The following is a 23809-nucleotide window of genomic DNA, read 5'->3' as shown; positions in this document are numbered from 1 at the left end:
GGCAGAAACCTGCTTTCAGCAGCGAGGTCTCACAAATAAAGCCGGCTCTCAGCTACAGTGACAGCCATAAATCCAAGAATAAAAAAAAAAAAGGAAAAAAGGAGCGGTTGGGAGCTTCAGTCACCCGCCAGCCTGAAAAGAGCCCTCAGCCCCTCACCCAGACTGGCCAGGCACCCCAGTGGGGACCCCCACCCTGAAGGGTGTGTGACCAGCTGCAAACAGCCATCATCGCCTCATCCAGGCTGGCCAGGCACCCAAGCGGGACCCCGACCCTGATCCAGGACACCCTTCAGGGCAAACCAGCCGGCCCCCACCCGTGCACCAGGCCTCTATTCTATATAGTAAAAGGGTAATATGCCTCCCAGCACAGGATCAGTGGAGCCATGAGGCCTCCCCGCACCGGGATCAGCGTGACGGGGGCAGCGCCCAAACCCCCTGATCGCCCTGCAGCTCTGCGTGTGACAGGGGGCGGGGCCACAACCTTCCTATCCGCCCTGCTCTGTGCGTGACAGGGGGGAGCTCCCCAAGCCCCTGATGGGCCCTGCTCTGTGTGTGACAGGGGGGAGTTCCCCAACCCCCTGATGGGCCCTGCTCTGTGCATGACAGGGGGCAGCGCCCCAACCCCCTGATCTGCCCTGCTCTGTGCGTGACAGGGGGTGGCACCGCAACCTCCCCATCAACCCTGCCTTGAGTGTGACGGGGGCAGTGCCCCAACCCCCAATTGGCCTTACCCTGAGCGTGACTGAGGGTGGCATCACAACCTTCTGATCCGCCCTGCTCTGTGCATGACAGGGGGCGGTGCCCCAACTCCCCAATCGGCCCTGCTCTGAGCCCGACCAGGGGCTGCGGGGCAGGCACCTAGGGATTGGGCTTGCCCTCTGCCACCCAGAAATGGGCCTAAGCCAGCAGGTCGTTATCTCCAGAGGGTCCTAGACTGTGAGAGGGCACAAGTGGGGCTGAGGGGCCCCCTCTTCCTCCCCGAGTGCACAAATTTTTGTGCACCGGGCCTCTAGTCTACACTAATAAAAGACAAACATGCAAATTGACCATACCTTTGCTATGCCCTAAGCCATGCCCACCAGCCAATCAGAGCAACTATATGCAAATTAACCCAACCAAGATGGAGGCCGGCAGCCACGGAGCTGGAGCAAGCAGGAGGCTTGGTTGCCCCAATGATGGAGGAAGCCAAGCTTCCCGCTTGCCGTGGCCTGGCTCTGAGCTCCACTCAAAGTAACAAAGTTTTACTTTTTTTAAAAAAAATTTTTTAAATATATTTTATTGATTTTTTACAGAGAGGAAGGAAGAGGGATAGAGAGCTAGAAACATCGATGAGAGAGAAACATCGATCAGCTGCCTCCTGCACACCCCTCACTGGGGATGTGCCTGCAACCAAGGTACATGCCCCTGACCGGAATCGAACCCGGGGCCCTTCAGTCTGCAGGTTGACGCTCTATCCACTGAGCCAAACCGGTTACGGCTAGCAACAAAGTTTTAATTATAGAAGGTAAATAAACCCCAGATACCTGCTTTCAGCTGGCCGTGGCCACGGAGCGGGAGCGAGAAGAAGGCTTCCCTCCCGCCCGCCCTGGCCAGCTCTGAGCTCCTCTCAAGGCTACAAAGTTTCAATTATAGAAGGTAAATAAAACCCAGAATAAAAAGAATAAAGAAAAAAAGGAGAGGCTGGGAGCTTCCATGGCCGGGGGGCTTGGCCAGCCTGAAAACAGCCCTCAGCCCCTCACCCAGACTGGCCAGGCACCCCAGTGGGGACCCCCACCCTGAAGGGGGTGTGACCAGCTGCAAACAGCCATCAGCCCCTCACCCAGGCTGGCCAGGCACCCCAGCGGGACCCCCACCCTGATCCGGGACACCCTTCAGGGCAAAGCAGCCGGCCCCCACCTGTGCAGCAGGCCTCTATCTTATATAATAAAAGGGTAATATGCAAACTGACCCTAACAGCAGACCCTAACATTCAGACTGGGAATGACTGGTCACTATGACACACACTGACCACCAGGGGGCAGATGCTCAATGCAGGAGCTGTCCCCTGGTGGTAAGTGCTCTCCCACAGGGGGAGCTCTGCTCAGCCAAAGCCAGGCTGATGGCTGCCAGTACAGAGGTGGTGGTGGTGGGAGCCTATCCCGCCTCCTCAGCAGTGCTAAAGATATCCAACTGCAGCTTAGGTCTGCTCCCCGCTGGCAAGTGGACATCCCCCGAGGGCTGCCGGGCTGCCAGAGGGATGTCTGACTGCCAGCTTGGGCCCAATCCCCCAGGGAGCGGGCCTAAGCCAGCAGGTGGACATCCTCTGAGGGGTCCCAGACTGCAAGAGGGCATAGGCCGGGCTGAGGGAACCACCCCCCGCGCCCGAGTGCACAAATTTTTGTGCAGTGGGCCTCTAGTAGTATATAAGCAAAAACCAACATAAAGCTGAAGTGACTATACTATTATTAGACAAAATGTATTTTTAGATAAAAACTATAATTAGAGACAAAGAAGAATGTGTTTTGTACTGTGATAAAAGACACATAATAAAATTTACCATCTTAACCATTTTTAACTGCACACTTCAGTAGTATTAAGTACATTCACATTATTGTGAAACAGATCTCCAGAACTTTTTCATCTTACAAAACTGAAAATCTGTATTAATTGAACAATTCCCCTTTCCCCACTCTGATCTAGACCTTGGTAACCACCATTCTACTTTCTGTTTCTACAAATTTGACAACTTTAGATACTTCATATAAGTGGAATCATATAAGTATTTTTCTTTTTGTGACTGGCTTATTTCACTTAGCATCTCCTCAAGGTTCATCCATGTTGCAGCATGTGACAGGATTTCCTTTCTTTTTAAGGCTGGAATTATATTCCACTGTATGTAGGTACCACATTTTATTTATCCATTCATCTACTGAACATTTGGATTGCTATAATTTCTTAGCTACTGTGAATAGTGCTGCTATGAACATGGGTGTGAAAATATCTCTTTAATACCCTGCTTTAAATTCTTTTGGATAGGTACTCAGAAATAGAACTGTTGGACCATATGGTAGTTCTAATTCTATTTATTTATTTTTATTATTATTTTAAATATATTTTTATTGATTTCAAAGAGGAAGGAAGAAGGAGAGAGAGAGCTAGAAACATCAATGATGAGAGAGAATCACTGATGGGCTGCCTCCTGGATGCCCCATACTGGGGATTGAGCCTACAACCTGGGCATGTACCCTTGACAGGAATTGAACCTGGGACCCTTCAGTCTGCAGGCCGATGCTTTATCCACTGAGCCAAACCGGCTAGGGCTAGTTTTATTTTTTTTTAAGGAACCTCCATACTGTTTTCCATGGTGGTTGTACCATTTTACAATTCCATCAACAGTGAACGAGGGTTCCAATTTTTCCACATCCTACACTTTTTATTTTCTGTTTTTTTGATAGGTGTGAGGTAACGAAGACAGACATTTTATAAAGATAAATGAGTCAACCCATCAATTATATCACAAAAACTTATTTGTGCCCAACAATACATGAAGCCCCAAAGAACATGACACAAAAAGTAACAGACTAAAGATAGTAGACAATTCAACAATAATAGTTGAAGACTTCAATACACACTTTCAATAATGAATACAACAACTAGTCAGAAGAACAGCACAGAAACAGAAGACTTGAACAACACTAAAAACCAACTATAATTAAGAGACATCAATATAACATTTGACCCAACTATAGCAGAATACACAATCTTCTCAAGTGCACATAGAACATTCTCTAGGATAGACCCTGTTTGGCCATAAAACAAATCTCAATAATTTAAAAAGACTGAAAGCACAAATGTTCTCTAATCAGAAAACAATGAAAATAGAAACAATAACAAGAAAAGCTATAAATCTTTTTTTAAAAAAATATTTTTATTGATTTCAGAGAAGAAGGGAAAGGGAGAGAGAGAAACATCAATGATGAGAGAAAGAATCATTGACTGGCTGCCTCCTGTACGCCCTACACTGGGGATCGAGCCCGCAACCTGGGAATATGCCCTGACTGGGAATCAAACCGTGACCTCCTGATTCATAGGTCTACGCTCAACCACTGAGCCAAGCCAGGCGGGCTGTAAATCTTCTTGATCTTGAATTAGACAATGGCTTTTTAACTATACCAAAAGCATAAGCAAGAACACACAAAAAACCCAGATAAGTTGGACTTCATCAAAATTAATAACTCTGTGCTTCAATGGACACCATCAAGATAGTGAAAAGACAACCCACAAAATGGTTAACAAAAATACTTGCAAATCATATATTTGATAAGAGACTTAAAGGACTCTTATAATCTATAATAATAAAAGTGTAATATGCTAATTAGACCGGATGTCCTTCTGAACGACCTTCCGGACGAAGCCGTGGTGAGCAGGGGCTGAGGCAGAGGCAGCCACGGTGGGGGCCAAGCCCCTTGCATGAATTTTGTGCATCGAGCCTCTAGTTCACTAATAAAAAGACAATCCAATCTTTTAAATGGGCAAAGATTTGACATATATAAGTTGTCAATAAGCACATACCAAAATGCTTAACATCACTAGCCATCAGGGAAATGTAATAAAAACCACAATATAAGATATCACTGCATATTTACTAGAAAGGCTATAATCAAATAGCCAGACAAAAACATTTATTTGCAGGATGTGGCGCCGGCCATTTCAAACATTTCACTCTTGGTGGCAAGTAAACTGTGCAGTTGTGAAAAAAACAGTCTGGTGGTTGCATAAAAGGTTCAACACAAAGTTATCATACAACCTAGCAGTCCCTTTCATAGGCATTACCCTAGAGAAATGAAAACATATATCCAAAGAAAAACTTGTACAAAAATCATCATAGCATTATTTGTAACAGCCAAAAAGTAGAAACAACCCAAATGACATCAATCGATGAATGGATAAACAAAATGTAGTATACCCATACAATGGAATATTATCTATATATATAAGAAGCAAGCTACCATAATGGCCATAACGACCAGTCGCTATGATGCCCACTGTGGCCAGCGAACCGCCCGATCAGGGGGTTGGGCCAGCCAGCCAACCCCCTGCTGGCCTGACCCTGATTGGACTCTCCCACTCCGATCAAGAGTGGGGGGCCGGCCAAACGCCTCCTCCCTTTCCCCCCAGCCCCGCCCCTGGTCAGCCCGCCCCACCACGATAGGCTCACAGCCCCTTCCCCTGGTCGACCTGCCCTTGATTGCACCCCCCACCCTAATAGGGGGCACGGCTGGCTGGCCAACCTCCTGCAGTCCCTCCCCCCGGTCATGCCCCCTATGGGCCCCCACCACCCTGATCAGCCTGCAGCCCCTCCCCTGATTGCCCCACCCCCACCCTAATTGAGTTCAGGGCTGGCTGGCCAACCACCCATGGCCCCTCCCCCAGACCACTGGCTCCCAATTAGCACCCCCAACCAACTGCAGCCCCTTCCCCGATGGCCCGGCCAACCTCTTGCCATCTCCTCCTCCCAACAGACCCAGCCCCAATCTGCCCTGACTGGGCCCGGCCAGATGGCCAGACCCCACCCGTGCATGAATTTGTGCACTGGGTCTCTAGTTCAACAATAAAAAGGAGTCAACTACTGATGCATGCTACAATATGATGAACCTTGAAAAGATTATGCAAAGTAAAAGAAACTTGTCACAGAAAACCATATAATATATGGCTCTAATTATATAAAATGTCAAGAAAAGACAAACTGCTAGAGTCAGAAAGTAGATTAGCAGTTGCCTAGGGTTGAGGGATGTGGGAAGAAATGGGGAGTATCTACTAATAGGCTTGAGTTTCCTTGGGGTGATGAAAATGTTCTAAAATAAATTGTGGGGATGGTTGCATAACTGTGTGAATACTAAAAATCACTGAATTGTACACTTAAATGGGTGAACTGCATCACTATAAAACTGTTACAGTACATTAAAAAAAACCAACAACATAAGCACACTACCTTCTTTATAAGTTTTCCCTAGGGTAGCAGTGCTAATGGAACAAGTAGGTATATATTTTCCCAACTGTAGAAATATTAACAGAACAACGGAATACCTGAGTCTTTCCTGTGATTCTCAAACTTCTAAAGAATAAAAAACACAATTCCCACAAATTTGTGTGTTGGAGTAAAAGAGCTCAGTTTATTCTGAAGATTTACCGCAGATAAGCCAAACTTTATTTCATCTAATGTAGATAAGGCAGGCTTCAGTGTGGTCAGAGCACTGGCCCGTGCACTGAAGGGTTGCGGGTTTGATTCCTGGTCAAGGGCACGTACCTGGGTTGCAGGCTCGTTCTCCTGGCCCTGGTCAGGGCTCGTGTGGAAGGCAACAAATCGACGTGCCTCTCTCACATCGATGTTTCTCTCTCTCAAAGGGCCGACGCACAGCATGGACTTACTCAGACTCACTCCCGGAGCTCCAGCACTAGGACAGCAGCTTGAAAGGATCCAGGGGCATACAGGGAGGAATTAACTTCTCTGGCATCAGGCTAAGAACTGGGGGACAGCTTTCTACCAGACAACAGTGCTGGCAGAGACCATTGTTCCTTTGCTGAGACCTCTCTGGCACAAAGCCAACCAACAGTCACCATAACTGAGTCTCCATCAACCTGCAGCTGATTCCCAGAGACCACACCCCATCTAATTTGCAGCCTCACCCAAGCTACCTGCAATGACTTTTCCATATGAATAGCCTGTCCTAGCTCAGGCTTCAGACTCCTAAAATCTCCCAAACAAGCAGCACCTGACCTCAGCATGCCCCATACCTCTGGATAAGCAGCCCTAGGCCCTGTACTAGCAGTAGCCTGCCTTCTCCTGGGCATCTCCAAGCCCAACACAAGTAGCAGCCATCTAAAGATTGCTCTGTAACTCATGCCAGGTAGCCCCAGGCAAGAGCTGGCTATATACCTCCCAGAACCAGTGCATCCAGTGATCAGCTTCAGACTATGTCAGATTACAACCTCACCACATCCAGTAGCAAAACACTGGAGGGGCAGACTCAGTGAGCACCAAAACCCACTGAAGCAAGTCCTGCTCCATAGTGTGTCTCCCACACAGCAGCTAGCTCTCTCGCTCTCTCTCTCTCTCTCTCTCTCTCTCTCTCTCTCTCTGTAGTTGCAGCTGGTTCTCACAGCCAATTGGCCTGGGGGTCAATTACTCCCAGTGACGCCAACAGCAATCAAGGCTCAAATACAACAGGACATTGCACACAGGGATGCACCTAGAGTGCCCAGCTCAGGTGACTGGGGAGGCTGGGCCACTGGGCTCTATAGGACACTAACTATACAGGCCACTCTACCAATTCCAAGAGACATAGCAGCTCTACCTAATACATTGAAACAAACACAGGGAAGCAGCCAAAATGCAGAAACAAATAAACATGTCAGAAATGAAAGAACAGAAGAAATCTCCAGAAAAAAGAAATAAATAAAATGGAAGTAAGCAAACTACCGGATGGAGTTCAAAACAATGGTTATAAGGATGCTCACAGAACTTAATGAGAACGTCAAGGAACTTAGTGAGAACATCAACAACATAAAAAAAGATCAGTCAGAAATGAAGAATTTACTAACTTAAATGAAGAATAATTTATAGGGAATCAACAGTAGAGCAGAGGATGCTGAGAATCAAATCAGCGAATTGGAATATGAGGAAGCAAAAAACACCCAATCAGAAGAGCAAAAAGAAAAAAGAACCAAAAAATATGAAGATAGTGCAAAGTTATCCTCTGGGATAACTTTAAGCATATCAACATTTGCATCATGGTAATGTTGGAAGGAGAAGAGAGGAAGCAAGAAATTAAAAACCTATTTAAAAAACAGTAACAGAAAACTTCCCCTCTCTAGTGAAAGAAACAGACATACAAGTCCAGGAAGCGCAGAGAGTCCCAAACAAGAGGAACCCAAAGAGGCCCACATCAAGACACATCATAATTTTTTTTTTTTAATATATTTTCATTGATTCTCTACAGAGAGGAAGGGAGAGAGACAGAGAGCCAGAAATATCGACGAGAGAGAAACATCGATCAGCTGCCTCCTGCACATCTCCTACTGGGGATGTGCTTGCAACCCAGGTACATGCCCCCGACCGGAATCGAACCCGGGACCCTTCAGTCCGCAGGCCGACGCTCTATCCACTGAGCCAAACCGGCCTTGGCAAGACACATCATAATTAAGTCCTTGCCGGTTTGCCTCGGCCTGCAGACTGAAGGTCCTGGGTTCGATTCCGGTCAATGGCACATACCTCTGTTGCAGGCTCCTCCCCAGCCCGGGCCCTTGTCAGGGCATCTGCGAGAGGCAACCAATCGGTGTGTTTCTCTCACATCGATATTTCTCTCTGTCTTTCACTCTTTCTTCTACTCTCTCTAAAAATCAATGGAAAAATATCCTTGGGTGAGGATTAAAAAAATAGACATATCATAATTAAAATGCCAAAGGTTAAAGACAAAGAGAGAATCTTAAAAGCAGCAAGAGAAAAGCAGTTATCTTCAGGGGAGTATCCAAAGGACTGTCAGCTGATTTCTCAACAGAAACTTTGCAGGCCAGAAGGAAGTGGCAAGAAATATTCAAAGTGATGAAAAACAAGGACCTACAACCAAGATTACTCTACCCATAAAAGCTATCATTTAAAACTGAAGGTCAGATAAAGAGCTTCACAGCCCAGCTGGTGTCGCTCAGTGGTTGAATGTTGACCTATGAACCCGGAGGTCATGGTTCAATTCCCGGTCAGAGCACATGCCCAGGTTGCAGGCTCAGTCCCTAGTAGGGGGTCAGGAGGCAGCTAAACAATAATTCTCTCTCATTATTGATGTTTCTATTTCTCCCTCTCCCTTCCTCTGAAATTAAAAAAACAACAAAAATGGGTCGAGAAACTAAGATGGCAGCATAGATAAACACCGGGAAATTGCTGCTTCCCACAACAATTGATAAATGCATCAAAAACACAAGCCGGACATCACCCAGAACTACAGGAGAGCTGGCTGAGTGTAAATTCTACAACTAGAAGGAAAGAAAAGCACACTGGGAGCCAGAGGAGCTGAGGAGGTGGAGTGCAGAGGTACAGGGGCTCGCGCGCGCGGAAAGGGTCTGGCACCTGAGGACGCGGCTGTCTTTTTGAATCCGGAGGGAGACACAAGCTCCCGACGGCTCTGAAATCCGGTTCCGGGAAGTCTCTGGGGACCCAGGACTCATACAGGGAGAAACTGGTCTGTCTGGCAGCGGGCGAGCTTGAGGACAGCTTTCCCTCAGAGGTGCTTGCAGCCATTGCCCGGACACTGGGACTCGCGACTCCTTAGGGCGGGGCTGAGGCTCCGCCATAGCTGCTTCCTCCGCCCTTTGATTCCTTGAGACCCCGCCCCGCCCAGGCTGCGGCAGAGGCTTTTGCATATGAATGCCCCGGCCATTTGCAACCTGTAATTACCTAACCTCAGCCGGGCCAGATAGACCCAGAGCTTCCAAGAGAAGGCCCAAGGCCCCACAGCAGCTTGCATTGCTACACAGCTGAGCATCATCAGGGCACTTCCAAACTCCAAAAAAAGGAAGGGGAATCTGCAGTTCTCTTCGTAGTTCCTGCTGTGTAACCTCAGGCAGAGGCTAAATTAGCACATCCTTAGATCCAAGAGCCACTGTACCCAGTGGTCAGAGGGGGACCATCCAGATCACAACTCCTCAGATCCATAAGGGACACACTCAGGGTGCAGTCTCAGTGAGCACCAAAGTCCCACTGAAGCAAGTCTTGCCCCAGAAGGGTGTCTCCAGCACAGAAGTTCTCCCGCTGCAGACCCAGCTGATTCTCACTGCCAATTGGCCTGGAGGTCAATTCCTCCCAGTGATCCTACAACAACCAAGGCATAGCTACAACAAGACTGTGCACAAAGCCCACAAGGGGGTGCACCAAGAGTGTCCACCTCAGGTAACTGGGGAGGCTGAGCCACTGGGCCCTACAGGACACCTAGCACACAAAGCCACTCTATCAACACAGGGAAGCAGCCAAAATGCGGAGACAAAGAAACAGGTCACAAATGGCAGAAACGGAGGAAAGCAAACGACTGGATATAGAGTTCAAGGCCACGTTTATAAGGTTTTTCAAGAATTTTATGGAAACCGCCGATAAATTTAATGAGTCCCTCAGTAAGTATAGTGAGACCATGGAGGACATGAAAAAGGACCAACTAGAAATTAAGCATACACTGACTGAAATAAAGAATAATTTACAGAGATCCAACAGCAGACAAGAGGATCCCAAGAATCAAGTCAAAGATTTGAAATACAAAGAAACAAAAAATACCCAACCGAAAAAGAAAAAAGAAAAGAGATTCCAAAAATATGAACATAGTGTAAGGAGCCTCTGGGACAACTTCAAGCGTACCAACATCAGAATTATAGGGGTACCAGAAGAAGAGAGAGGGCAAGATATTGAAAAACCTATTTGAAGAAATAATGACAGAAAACTTCCCCTACCTGGTGAAAGAAATAGACTTACAAGTCCAGGAAGCGCAGAGAACCCCAAACAAAAGGAACCCAAAGAGGACCACACCAAGACACATCATAATTAAAATGCCAAGAGCAAAAGACAAAGAGAGAATCTTAAAAGCAGCAAGAGAAAGACAGTCAGTTACCTACAAGGGAGTACCCATACGACTGTCAGCTGATTTCTCAACAGAAACCATGCAGGCCAGAAGAGAGTGGCAAGAAATATTCAAAGTGATGAATAGCAAGAACCTACAACCAAGATTACTTTATCCAGCAAAGCTATCATTCAGAATGGAAGGTCAGATAAAGAGCTTCACGGATAAGAAAAAGCTAAAGGAGTTCATCACCACCAAACCAGCATTATATGAAATGCTGAAAGGTATTCTTTAAGAAGAGGAAGAAGAAAAGGGAACTCTTACCATTTGCCACAGCATGGATGGAGCTGGAGAGCGGATAAATATCACAGGATCTCACTCATTTGTGGAATATAATGAACAACATAAACTGATGAACAAGGACTGATCCAGAGACGGAGAGGCATTGCTTGGACTGTCGGGCTTTGGAGGGAGGGTAGGGGAGGGTGGGGGCAAGGGGGAAAGATCAACCAAAGGACTTACATGCAGGCATATAGGCCTAACCAATGGACACGGACAACGGGGGGGGGGGGGGGTTGAGGGTAACGTGGGGACAGGGACACATATGTAATATCTTAATCAATAAAAATATATTTAAAAAAAAAAAAACAACAAAAATGGGGGAAGGTCAAGGGGGGGTGGGGGGGGGAGAGACATATGTAATACTCTTTGTAATACTTTAAGCACTAAAACAAAATTTAAAAAAAAAATTAATTAATTAAAAAACAACAAAAACATATTTTAAAAAAAAAGAGCTTCACAGACAAGAAAAAGCTAAAAGAGTTCATCACCACCAAACCAGTATTACATGAAATGTTAAAGGGTCTTCTTGAAGAAGAAAAATATGAACAATAAAATGGCAATAAATACATATCTATCAACAATTGAACCTAAAAATCAAAATAAATTAACAAGAAATCTAATGAACAAAATAAACTGATGAATAAAATAGAACCAGAGGCATGGAAACATGGAACAGACTGACAAATCTCAGAGGGAAGAGGGGATGGAGGCAGGAAGAGATTAACCAAAGAACTTATATGCATACATGCATTACCCATGGACACAGACAACAGGATGGTGAAGACCTGGGATGGGCGGGATCTGGGTGGAGGGGTTAAAAGGAAAGGGATATCTGTAATACTCTCAATAACGATTTAAAAATATTTTGTTATTGATTTTAGAGAAAGGAAGGGAGAGGGATAGCAAGATAGAAACATCAATAAGAGAGATGCACTGGGGATGGAGCCCACAAGTCAGGCATGTGCCCTGACTGGTAATCGAACCATGACCTCCTAGTTCAGCCGTGGGCAAACTACGGCCCGTGGGCCAGATCCGGCCCGTTTGAAATGAATAAAACTAAAAAAAGAAAGACCGTACCCTTTTATGTAATGATGTTTACTTTGAATTTATATTAGTTCACACAAACACTCCATCCATGCTTTTGTTCCGGCCCTCCGGTCCAGTTTAAGAACCCACTGTGGCCCTCGAGTCAAAAAGTCTGCCCACCCCTGTCCTAGTTCATGGGCCACAATGACCAGGCTCAACAATAAAGATTTTAAAAAATAAAATAAAATAAAATAAACAACATTCAAAAAGTTCGGAAAATTAAAAAAAATAAAAGCAATGTAAAAAATATCCTCAGGTGAGCTTTTTTAAAAAAAATTCTGTCATGATCTGTGTCATTTTAATTTTACAATTGAACCTACAGAGTCTCTTGCTAGGAGTACATGAATATATATGAAAAAAATACTTTCGTTTACAAAACTTAATTTGTGACACGACATTTTGAAGTTGTGTTTTTACCATGCACAGGTTCATCTTCATTGACAAACAGACAGGGTTCTATTTCTTTCAAGGACCGTCTTCCTTCAAGCCGGGCAAGGAGCTTCAAACGGAAAAAAAAAGAGAGAAGGAAAAATCGTTACCTAAAAATGTAAAATCTTGAAGATCTGCATTTATGTAATTTCCCAAAAGACTATAAAAAAGGCTTTCTATAATTTTAAGGGTGTAGAGAGAATTCTGAAGTATATAACTTAGAAGAAAAGTTGTGTTCACTTGTTCAGAAAATATTTCATTTTTTGTTTATGTACTCGGTACGGATGGTATGGGTTCCTGCCCTCAAAGGAGCTGATAGTATAGACTGGGATATAGACTAAACTGCTAAATGCAATGTAGTCACCCTCCTTATGCATTATAATTACCTTTCTCACGATGCTTATTGTACCTGTTATACAGGTACCGGTGTTTAATCTGTCTGTCAACTCCTTTTCTAGTGGGGGGAACTGGACAAAGGAGAAAGGTGGAGAAAACTTCCTTGGGGAGCTCCTACCTGAATTAGTTAGGTATGTGGGGCAGAGGTGGCCAAAGCGCAGAGCTTATAAACAGCACTGTGTGTAGGTCAACCATAAGCACATTTGAATTGCTACAGCTTGTAGCACAAAACAGACAGGAGATAATGAAGTTCCAAAGAGCAGAGGTCAGATCCCAGAAGGTCTCAGATGCCATGCTCAGGAGCCTGCTCCTTGGCTTGTACATAGAGCAAGGGGTCTCAGCTACACAATGAGAAGCAATCTGGACAATGCAGAGTAGATAGGACTCCAGAAGCAGACTTGCTATGTCACTTCCCTGGGCCTGAGGTTTCTCATCATAAGTGAGGGTAACGAACAGTATATCTCCCTCACAAAGCTGTTGAGGATTCAATGTGTTAAGAGTGCTGCCTTGCCCTGGCCGGTTTAGCTCACTGGATAGAGCGTTAGCCTGCGGACTCAAGGGTCCCGGGTTCGATTCCAGTCAAGGGCATGTACCTTGGTTGCAGGCACATCCCCAGTAGGGGGTGTGCAGGAGGCAGCTGATTGATGCTTCTCTCTCATCGATGTTTCTAACTCTCTATCCCTCTCCCTTCCTCTCTGTAAAAAAATCAATAAAATATATTTAAAAAAAAAAGAGTTCTGCCTTGGCCGGGTAGCTCAGTTGGGCCCCGATATATCAAGGTTGCAGGTTCAATCCCCAGTCAGGACACATACAAGAGCCAGCCAATGGATGCATAAATGAGTGGATCAACCGGTCCATGTTTCTCTCTCTCAAAATCAAGCAATAGCCCTGGCCAGTGTGGCTCAGTTGGTTGGCATCGTCCAGTGCACCTAAAGATGGCTGGTTAAATTTCCGGAAGGGGTCATGAGGGAAGCAGATTAATAATGTTGCTCTCTCTTTCCCCCCTCTCCCTTCCTCTAAAAAAATCAATAAAACCCAGCCAGCATGGCTCAGTGGTTGAGTGTCAACCTATGAACCAGGAGGTTGCGGCTTGATTCCTGGTCAGGGCTCATGCCCAGGTTGCAGCTCAATCCCTAGTGTGGGACGTGCAGGAGGCAGCCGATCAATGATTCTCTCATCATTGATAGTTCTCTCTCTCCCTTCCTCTCTGAAATCAATAAAAATATATTTTAAAATAAATAAAATAAAAATATTCTTTGTGATGACAAGGAACATAGTAGTAGTAAAGCATTTAACCTAGTCCTAGACCAGGGGTGGGCAAACTTTTTGACTCGACGGCCACAATGGGTTCTTAAACTGGACCGGAGGGCCAGAACAAAAGCATGGATGGAGTGTTTGTGTGAACTAATATAAATTCAAAGTAAACATCATTACATAAAAGGGTACAGTCTTTTTTTTTTTTTTTTTTTTTTAGTTTTATTCACTTCAAACGGGCTGGCCCTCGGGCCGTAGTTTGCCCACGGCTGTCCTAGACCAAAGAGAGGTTTGGCCTTTGCCCTAGGCTCCTGGAAATCATCTCTAAGCCTCTTAGAATATCCCGTCAGATAAAGTGTTTTTGTGTACCTGGGGCCCTTGAGCCACACCAGATGGTAGAACAATGTGCTGGGGGCTTTGGGTCAGCTCAAATTCTGCTATCAGCTCTGGTGTCTGAGGAGCTGGAGACAGAGGTCAGCTGTTTGGGCAGCTGACTATGTCCACAGGACAGAGCCTCATTATGACTCTGGACACCGAAGTTCAGGTGGTCTTCCCTGGCTGGCATACTGTCACATACTGCTGCTGGGAGAAGTTAGCACTGCCTATGACTCCACTGGGAGAAGACAAGCAGGTCTCCATTTGGAATTCTTCTGGACTTTATCAATTACATCTCTTCCCTTGGCTGATTTCAATCTGATCCCTCGCACTGGAGTAAACCATAGCCACGAACAGGGAGCAGGCAATTCTGCGAGTCTGTCTAATGAATTCTTAAACATGAAGGTGGTCTTGGGGACCCCTGAACTTGCAATTAGTGTTATGAGTAACATAATCTTGGGGCCCTGAATTTTGCAGTTGGTGTCCAAAGTGAAGGCAGTTTTGGGGACTTCCCCAATGTCACAGATAAAGTACTTCTGCTCCAAACACAAATATAATGGTTTCCTCTCGGAAAAGCAATTGTATGATTATTTGAGTTAGAGAATTTTTCCCTGGAATACTATTTTATTACTTGAACTTTGGAAAATTTTCATCCACCACTGTGAGCTTGACAGCTTCCCAATACTTAAGATCCTTTTTGGTGAACTCACTGGTGAGTTTAATGAATGTGACTTTTCAGGGTAATTACTTAACGAAATGTGTTAACACCTGGAAGATCTGCATAACTCAGTATTTCCAAATGACCAATGCATGATGTTAAAACATTCCTGGGTATGCCCTAGCCCCGGGGTCGGCAAACTGCAGCTCGCAAGCCACATGCGGCTCTTTGGCCCCTTGAGTGTGGCTCTTCCACAAAATACCAACTTCTGCGCATGGGCCACGAAGTTTCAATCACACTGTACGTGCGCGCCCACACGTGGTATTTTGTGGAAGAGCCACACTCAAGGGGCCAAAGAGTCGCATGTGGCTCACGAGTCGCAGTTTGCCGGCCACTGCTCTAGCCAGTTTGGCTCTGTGGATAGAGCCTTGGCCTGTGGACTGAAGGGTCCAGGGTTCGATTCCAGTCAAGGACACATACCCAGGTTGCGGGCTTCATTTTTAGTAGGGGGCATGCAGGAAGCAGCCGATCAATGATTCTTTCTCATCATTGATGTGTATCTTTTTTTCCCTCCTTTCCTCTATGAAATCAATAAAAATATATTTTAAAAACAACAGCCGAACCGGTTTGGCTCAGTGGATAGAGCAGCCGTGGGCAAACTATGGCCCGCGGGCCGGATTCGGCCTGTTTGAAATGAATAAAACTAAAAAAAAAAAAAAAAAAAAAAAAAAAAAGACCGTACCCTTTTATGTAATGATGTGTACTTTGAATTTATATTAGTTCACACAAACACTCCATCCATGCTTTTGTTCCGGCCCTCCGGTCCAGTTTAAGAACCCATTGTGGCCCTCGAGTCAAAAAGTTTGCCCACCCCTGGGATAGAGCATCGGCCTGCGGACTGAAGGGTCCCAGATTCGATTACGGTCAGGGGCATGTGCCTTGGTTGCGGGCACATCCCCAGTGGGGGGGCGTGCAGGAGGCAGCTGATCGACCTCTCTCATCAATGTTTCTGACTCTCTGTCCCTCTCCCTTCTTCTCTGTAAAAAATCAATAAAATATATATTAAAAAAAAATTTTTTTAAAAATAAAAAAACACACACACACACAAAAAAATAAAAACAAACATTCCTGGGTAAAAGATTCACTCCAAGTGCAAGACAAATCAATGGGTTTTAATGTCTGAAAAATTCACTGATATAATTTTATGTTCTACATTGCAATGAATTTTTTAGGAAAACTACTATTTGTTGAGTTTTGATATAGTATCAAAGAAGAATATCCATAATGAGCTGAAAAGATCTTAAAATACTCTTTCTTTTTCCAACTGTATACCTGTGAGAAGCCAGACACTTTCAATATACTTTAACCACACAACATATAGTAATCGATGATACAGAAGAAATGAGAACCAACTATAATATGTTTTTAAAGGCATGTATACAAATGACTAATATCCTCATCAGAATGATTAACTTGGGAAGTCCCTCCAATTGTTTACTATTACTGTAACTGCTCAAAATATTTTAGAACTCTACCATCCGAGAGTTCTGAGTAAGATAATATTTAAGAAAGTATTATTTTATTGACATGACTTTTTTGGACAAAGATGGTGTTAATTACCCCTCTTACCAAAATATCTGATTTAGCCAATTTGCATATGACTTTCCACTGTTATCTAAAAATCAAATTTATTTTTTATTTTTTAAATATATTTTTATTCATTTCAGAGAGGAAGGGAGAGGGAGAAATAGAAACATCAATGTTGAGGATCATTGATGGGCTACCTCCTGCACGCCCCCTACTGAGGATCGAGCTGGCAAGCTGGGTGTGTGCCCTTGGCCAGAATCGAACCCGAGACCATTTAGTCAGCAGGCTGACACTCTATCCACTGAGCCAAACTGGCTAAGGCCAAATTTATTTTCAAAGGATGGGAACTTCCCATCCTTTGAAAATATTCAAAAAAATGTTTTATAATGCCAAAAGCAGAGAGTACAGAGGGAGTGAAAGTAATTCCCAGAACTTGGAAACAGATTTACCCCTACAAATAAGGGATAATATTAGCAAGATGTCTTCCAAATATAGTGTATCCCCCCAAAAGTTTACACGCCTTGAATGACTATAAAGTCCGTGTTTCTGAACATACAGTTCATTTTCAAAATTTTAAAGAATCCACACAAATGAATAAGATTTTTGTCAATGCCTGTTTTCAAACTGATGACCATTCTGGTCCAGGCACTGCTGATAACACAAAGCAATGGAATCACAAACACAGTTCAGTACTTGTACCCTCTCAATTCGTCAACTGTTGCCGGTTTTGTACCGTAAATGTTATCTTTTATGTATCTCCATTAAAAAGTCTAGTGGATGAATTTTCTTTGTTCAAAGCTTAGTCTGGCTTCACCCTTTATTTCAAATCTGCTAAACATGTAAAGGAGTAAAAAATTAAGTGAGGCCAAAACCGGTTTGGCTCAGTGGATAGAGTGTCGGCTTGCGGGCTGAGGGGTCCCGGGTTCGATTCCGGTCAGGGGCATGTGCCTGAGTTGCAGGCACATCCCCAGTGGGAGATGTGCAGGGGGCAGCTGATTGATGTTTCTCTCTCACTGATGTTTCTGGCTCTCTATCTCTCTCCCTTCTTCTCTGTAAGGACTCAGTGAACTATATTTAAAAAAAAAAAATTAAGTGAGTTATTAGCTATTAAAGTGTGTATACATTTTTTGGGACAGGGTGTCCTCTCAAAAATGTATACACATTTTGAGTAATTATAAAGGCAGTGTTTGTACTTCAACTGCATTTTCAAACTTCCAGTAGCATTTTAGGAAGAATTTCCTTTGTTCAAAGCTTAGCCTGGCTAAAAAAAAAAGAAAACATCAATTGAGCTATCAGCTGTTAAAGTGTATATACATGTTTTGGGGACACCTTATATAAGCAGAAAAATACCCTAAAAATCTGAAATAAACCTGAATGTTATAGAAATTAAAATTAATGATGTTGTCCAGACTTGAGGAATCAGTAAAAAGAAGCCATTAGTCAATCTGGAGTTTGTTAAGCATCAAGGTAAAGGGAACCCAAATAAGTTCTGCCTGACATGACAGTTAATCCTTTTGGGAAGATGAACACACCAGGCGATCAGAGCTTAGTGATGGTAGCATTAATACATTCAACTATTCCTCTTGATTCTCTAAGCCAGCGGTTGCCAACCTTTTGGACCTCACAGACCACCAGCGGTCCACGGACCACTGGTTGGCAACTGCTGCTCTAAGCAACCTTTATGAGGTCAAATTATTGTGGACACAATCATCTTCATCTATTTGTCGGTTTTATAAATATTGTGAAGTAATAGGTTTGGCATTAGGTTTGTAAATCAGTAACTCCTAGGTCAGCGGTTCTCAACCTATGGGTCGCGACCCCTTTGGCGGTCAAACGACCCTTTCACAGGGGTCACCTAAGACCATCCTGCATATCAGATATTTACATTATGATTCATAACAGTAGCAACATTACAGTTATGAAGTAGCAACGAAAATAATTTTATGGTTGGGTCACAACATGAGGAACTGTATTTAAAGGGCCAGAAGGTTGAGAATCACTGTCCTAGGTTTTATTATCATAATAATTATCTAACAATGGCTACTATTTGTGCTTACTGTCAAATCAGCAGTACATAATTTATACACATTCTCTCTTTTAATTGTCACATTCACTCTATTTATTATCATTCTGTTTTTCAGATGAGAAAACTAGCAGACAATGCAGCCAGGATTTAACTGAGATCTCTTGGCTCTAAAAGCCTGGAGTTCTCCTTCTGTACTACATAGCCTCAGAGTCAATCAATTATTATCAAGTCTGACCAAATCTGAGGACAGAGACAAAATAGTCTTGGACCTACTAACTGAAGCTGAAATGAACCTGAGGTCCTATCAAGGCCATTATTCGGCCTCTCAACCATCTCCCTTAGTACTCCCTCTAACTCAGTGATGGCGAACCTTTTGAGCTCGGCGTGTCAGCATTTTGAAAAACCCTAACTTAACTCTGGTGCCGTGTCACATATAGAAATTTTTTGATATTTGCAATCATAGTAAAACAAAGACTTATATTTTTGATATTTATTTTATATATTTAAATGCCATTTAACAAAGAAAAATCAACCAAAAAAAGAGTTCGCGTGTCACCTCTGACACGCGTGTCATAGGTTTGCCATCACTGCTCTAACACCTAGCAGACTCAAATGTTTTCAACTGAAGCAGCAACACTTGAGCAAGCATGCCATCTGCAAAGGGACCATACTCAGTTACACAGAAATTCACTGGGACACGTTTCAGGAAGGCAAATGTGTTCTAGGAACTGAGGTGCTGGGACACAGAGAGGTAGCAGACAGAGTTCCTGTCCTCAAAGAATTTAATGGGGCCGTAACCGGTTTGGCTCAGTGGATAGAGTGTCAGCCTGCGGACTGAAAGGTCCCGGGTTCGATTCCGGTCAAGGGCATGTACCTTGGTTGCAGGCACATCTCCAGTAGGAAGTGTGCAGGAGGCAACTGGTCGATGTTTCTAACTCTCTATCTCTCTCCCTTCCTCTATGTAAAACATCAATAAAATATATATATATATTTAAAAAAAAAAACAAATAAACTTAAAAAAAAAGAATTTAATGGGGAGAGTCAAAACGTTAAAAAAGTACAATAAAGTATGGTAGGTGCTAGAACAGATACGCACATGGGGGTGTGTGTAGGCATCAAAAAGGGATGGTCAATTCTAGCTTGTGTGAGAGATACCTTTAATTCTGAATGAGAGATTTGAACACATAGTTCTTTCAGGTACATACAGAATGAGCAGTAATAACACAATGCTTTCCTTCTTTCTTCCTGGAATGTCCTTTCCCTGGTCTCGAAATTAAATTTCCTAAGGCCTAGACTAATGAACAAACAAAAATCCTACACATTCTTCAAGGCTACCTCCCTCCATGAAGCCATTACTACACTTAAGAGCACATTACTAGCCTGTCTTCCTGATCTAGATGTAAAAGCTTAAAAAGGAAGGGTTGTACCTTGGCTCGTCACCAATTCCAAAATGCAGAAACTCAGCTGCCTGGTAAATCAAAAGTAAACAGGTAGGTAGAAGTGGGGGAACTATTTAGATTTTCATATATTTGGATACTTTGTGCAAATTTCCACTAAACAAAAGTTCAGGAGTATTCTTACAGCTATCATCAAAGTTCTTCATACTCACTAACAAAGTCCATTTTTGAGGCAATCATATACCTTCAATGCTTGCTAAGCAGAACATATCATATAGATCAGGGGTCCTCAAACTACAGCCCGCGGGCCACATGCAAATACAAATATTGTATTTGTTTCCGTTTTGTTTTTTTACTTCAAAATAAGACATGTGCAGTGTGCATAGGAATTTGTTCATAGTTTTTTTTAAAACTATAGTCCGGCCTCCAACGGTCTGAGGGCCAGTGAACTGGCCCCCTGTTTAAAAAGTTTGAGGACCCCTGATATAGATGTTTCTAAACATACTTAGTATGGAAATGCTTACACTAAAGCAGGAAGGAGTGCTTAAAGATCGAATTAACCAGAAGTAAGTGACATGATGGCAAACATGTGTATCTAAGACTTATTTGCATAAAGGCTCATTTTCCCTGATCTTTTGTGATTCAGACTGTTTGCAAGATGGATACCAGCAACAGGGCTTCAGCAAGTATAAGAGTTCCCTACAGAAGCAGACACTCTAACCACATATTCCCAACCCTGTCCACCCTACAATAGGACTGGACTTCTACCTACAAATTTAATGCAATTCTGCCTGGCCTGCGTGGCTCAGAGGTTGAGCATTGACCTATGAACCAGAAGGTCAAGGTTCAATTTTTTGTCAGGCCCATGCCCAGGTTGCAGGCTTGATTCCCAGAATGGGGTGTGCAGGAGGCAGCTGATCAATGATTCTCTCTCATCATTGATGTTTCTCTCTCTCCCTCTCCCTTCCTCTCTGAAATCAATAAAAATATATAAAAAACATACACACAAAAACACACCAAATGGAATACAATTCTGAATAGTTTTACTAATGATATAAGGAGGATCTATGTCAGGCAAAAATGTGAACTATTTAACAGAGGGAAAGTAAGAGAGGAGCTAGAATGCGTAGAAAGAAAGGGAAAGCAGCAGCTATGTTAACATGCATGTGACCAATGCAAATCTGATCCTTATCATGGTAACCCTTTAAATTAGAGGACTAGCCCTGGCCCAGTAGCTCAGCTGGTTAGAGCGTCACCCCAGTATGCTAAGGTTGCAGGTTTGATCCTGGTCAGGGCACACACAAGAATCAAACAATGAGTGCATAAATAAGTAGAACAACAAAAATATTTGATGTTTCTCGCTCTCAAATCAATACATTTAAAAAATAAATAAATTAGAGGACGAATTCTTTTTCACATGTGAAATTAGGCTCCTCTGACACTTTGAAAATTAAATGATTTTTGGGGGCATAGTACTAGGCCTGGCTCTTCAATAATGCTTTTGTCTAAATTACATATAAAAGACAACCGCTACTCATATACTATATGGTTAAATTCCACTGTTTCTAAATATATTCCCTGAAAAAAATATATTCCCTAAAAGGCTGCTGCTTTTATAATATTTTAAAGCAATCATGCTATAAGAGGAAAAGGAAAATAGACAAATATATAAATAATCAAGCAAAAATTACTACATATACCTGACTACTTAGGCAGCATTAATGTCTAGCAGAAATTTTAAGGACTAAATTTTAAACTTATGACATTCCACAGATTAGAAATTCCACTAAATGCATACTTAAAATTTCATTAAGTTATAGCAGACTGTGCTTTAAAATTTCATCTAGACAGAAAAATCACTATATGCAAGATCCTAGAAAGAGACAGTGAAGCACAGAATCCAAATTGCAAGAGTATATTGCTGGTGAAGGCTTATTGTTCCCTTAGTACGAGGAGGAGCTCTGCTGGAGAAACACTTAGGTGCATTCCATCCTCTCATTCTCTCTTCCCAGGAGAGGAGAGATTTTCCTAAAGGGTAGCTTTAGGAGCAGGAACTAGATGCGCATTGATCAGCCTGCTCCTCTCTCCTGACAGCTTGCCTGCACCAACACACATTCTGCTGTTTCTTCAGCCCTAAATTTGACAGAGGCAGATCCTTAGATGTCCCTGGGACGAAAACGTTTTAAGGTGCTATCCATCAACTGTGAGAGGTCTGGTGTGAGGAGGACATGGCAACAAGCCAAGCACTGTATTTGGAAACAGAAAGGTCTTGACAAGAGCACTTTTAGGGGACTGTGAAGACAGAGGTAGATTACAGTGGCTAAAGAGTGAATGGGAGAAAAGGAAGTGCAGGCAGAAAGCACAGACACTTTGATGTGCTGAAGCGTACAGGAATGGAGCTGGAGGAGTGCGGGAAGCCACTGCATGCAGATACTGTCACTAGAGTACATCAAGGAACTCGATGAAATTTGGGCATTAGCAGGGCTGACACTAAGCGCCGATTGTGTTGAGATAATAGTGGCTCAAGGCAATTCTCTAACCTGATAATCCTTTTACTGTTTATCAAACTTTACCTTTGATATGCTTGTATGCATTGCTAAAGGGCAAATGTGTATTCAAGTAAATAAAAGGTGGACCAGACCAGAAGTCAGTGTGTCTCTTCAAGAAACAGGCTCCCCCTGACCCCCAATGTCTTCTAAATTCATATTTCTTGTATAGCATTTTCATTTATGCATGGCAGGTGTTTTTTTTATTTTTTTTATTTTAGAATACTGATGGAAATGGTTGGTGGAAAAGAAGATTGAAGATGCAGGAAACAGAGGGAAACGAACCAGGAGTAGAAATATCTGCAGGAGTGATGTCCTTGAGGAGGGTAAATAGGATGGATGGAAACCATATCACAGGGAGAGAAGTTGCCCTTTTTTAGGAGCAAAAATACTTATTCTATTTTACAGGAGGGAATTCAGAGAAAATGAGCATTATTTTGACATATATTATATATTGCTATATATAATAATGTTAACGTTTATTATTATCAATACAGTCTTGATGAAAAAGTTGCTCTATTGCGTCGGCCTGCGGACTGGGGGGTCCCGGGTTCGGTTCCGGTCAAGGGCATGTACCTTGGTTGCGGGCACATCCCCAGTGGGGGGCGTGCAGGAGGCAGCTGATGGATCTCTCCCATCTCTATCCCTCTCCCGTCTTCTCTGTGAAAAATCAATAAAATATATTTAAAAAAAAAAGAAAAGAAAAGAAAAAGTTGCTCTATTAATATCCAAGAAAGTAGACTTCTGAGCAAAGAAAATTACCCGAGATAAAAAGCGACATTACATAATAATAAAAGAATCAATCCACCAGCAAGAAATAGCATCCCAAATGTGTATATATCAAACAGAGCCTTGAAACAGGTAAGGCAAAACTAATCCAGCTGAAAGGAGAAACAGGCAAATCTACAATTGTAGAATTCAACACCCACCTCTCAGATTTACTAGACAGAAAAGCATCAAGGATTTAAAAGCTTTAAACTGCATAACCAAGAGGATCTAATTCATATACACACTAGAACATTTCACCCAACAATAGCAGAATGTCCATTTGTTTCAAGTGCCCATGGAACATTCATCAGGACAGATCACATCCTTGGCCAGAAAACAAGTCTCAACACATGTAAAATAACTGAAATCAT

The 23809-nt window shown here is 43.4% G+C and overlaps 1 protein-coding gene across 1 annotated transcript in view; it reads right to left on the bottom strand.

Annotated features, from left to right (window-relative positions):
- Positions 1-23809, bottom strand: part of XRCC2 (X-ray repair cross complementing 2) — a 39766-nt gene that overhangs the window by 10536 nt on the left and 5421 nt on the right. The window contains exon 2 of the mRNA XM_059711392.1: positions 12420-12501. Coding sequence (XP_059567375.1) covers positions 12420-12501 — 82 coding nt within the window. The remainder of the gene's footprint in view (positions 1-12419; positions 12502-23809) is intronic.

This window comes from Myotis daubentonii, chromosome 10 (assembly GCF_963259705.1).
Source record: "Myotis daubentonii chromosome 10, mMyoDau2.1, whole genome shotgun sequence".
NCBI lineage: Eukaryota > Metazoa > Chordata > Mammalia > Chiroptera > Vespertilionidae > Myotis > Myotis daubentonii.
This window is presented reverse-complemented; position numbering and strand designations above follow the sequence as displayed.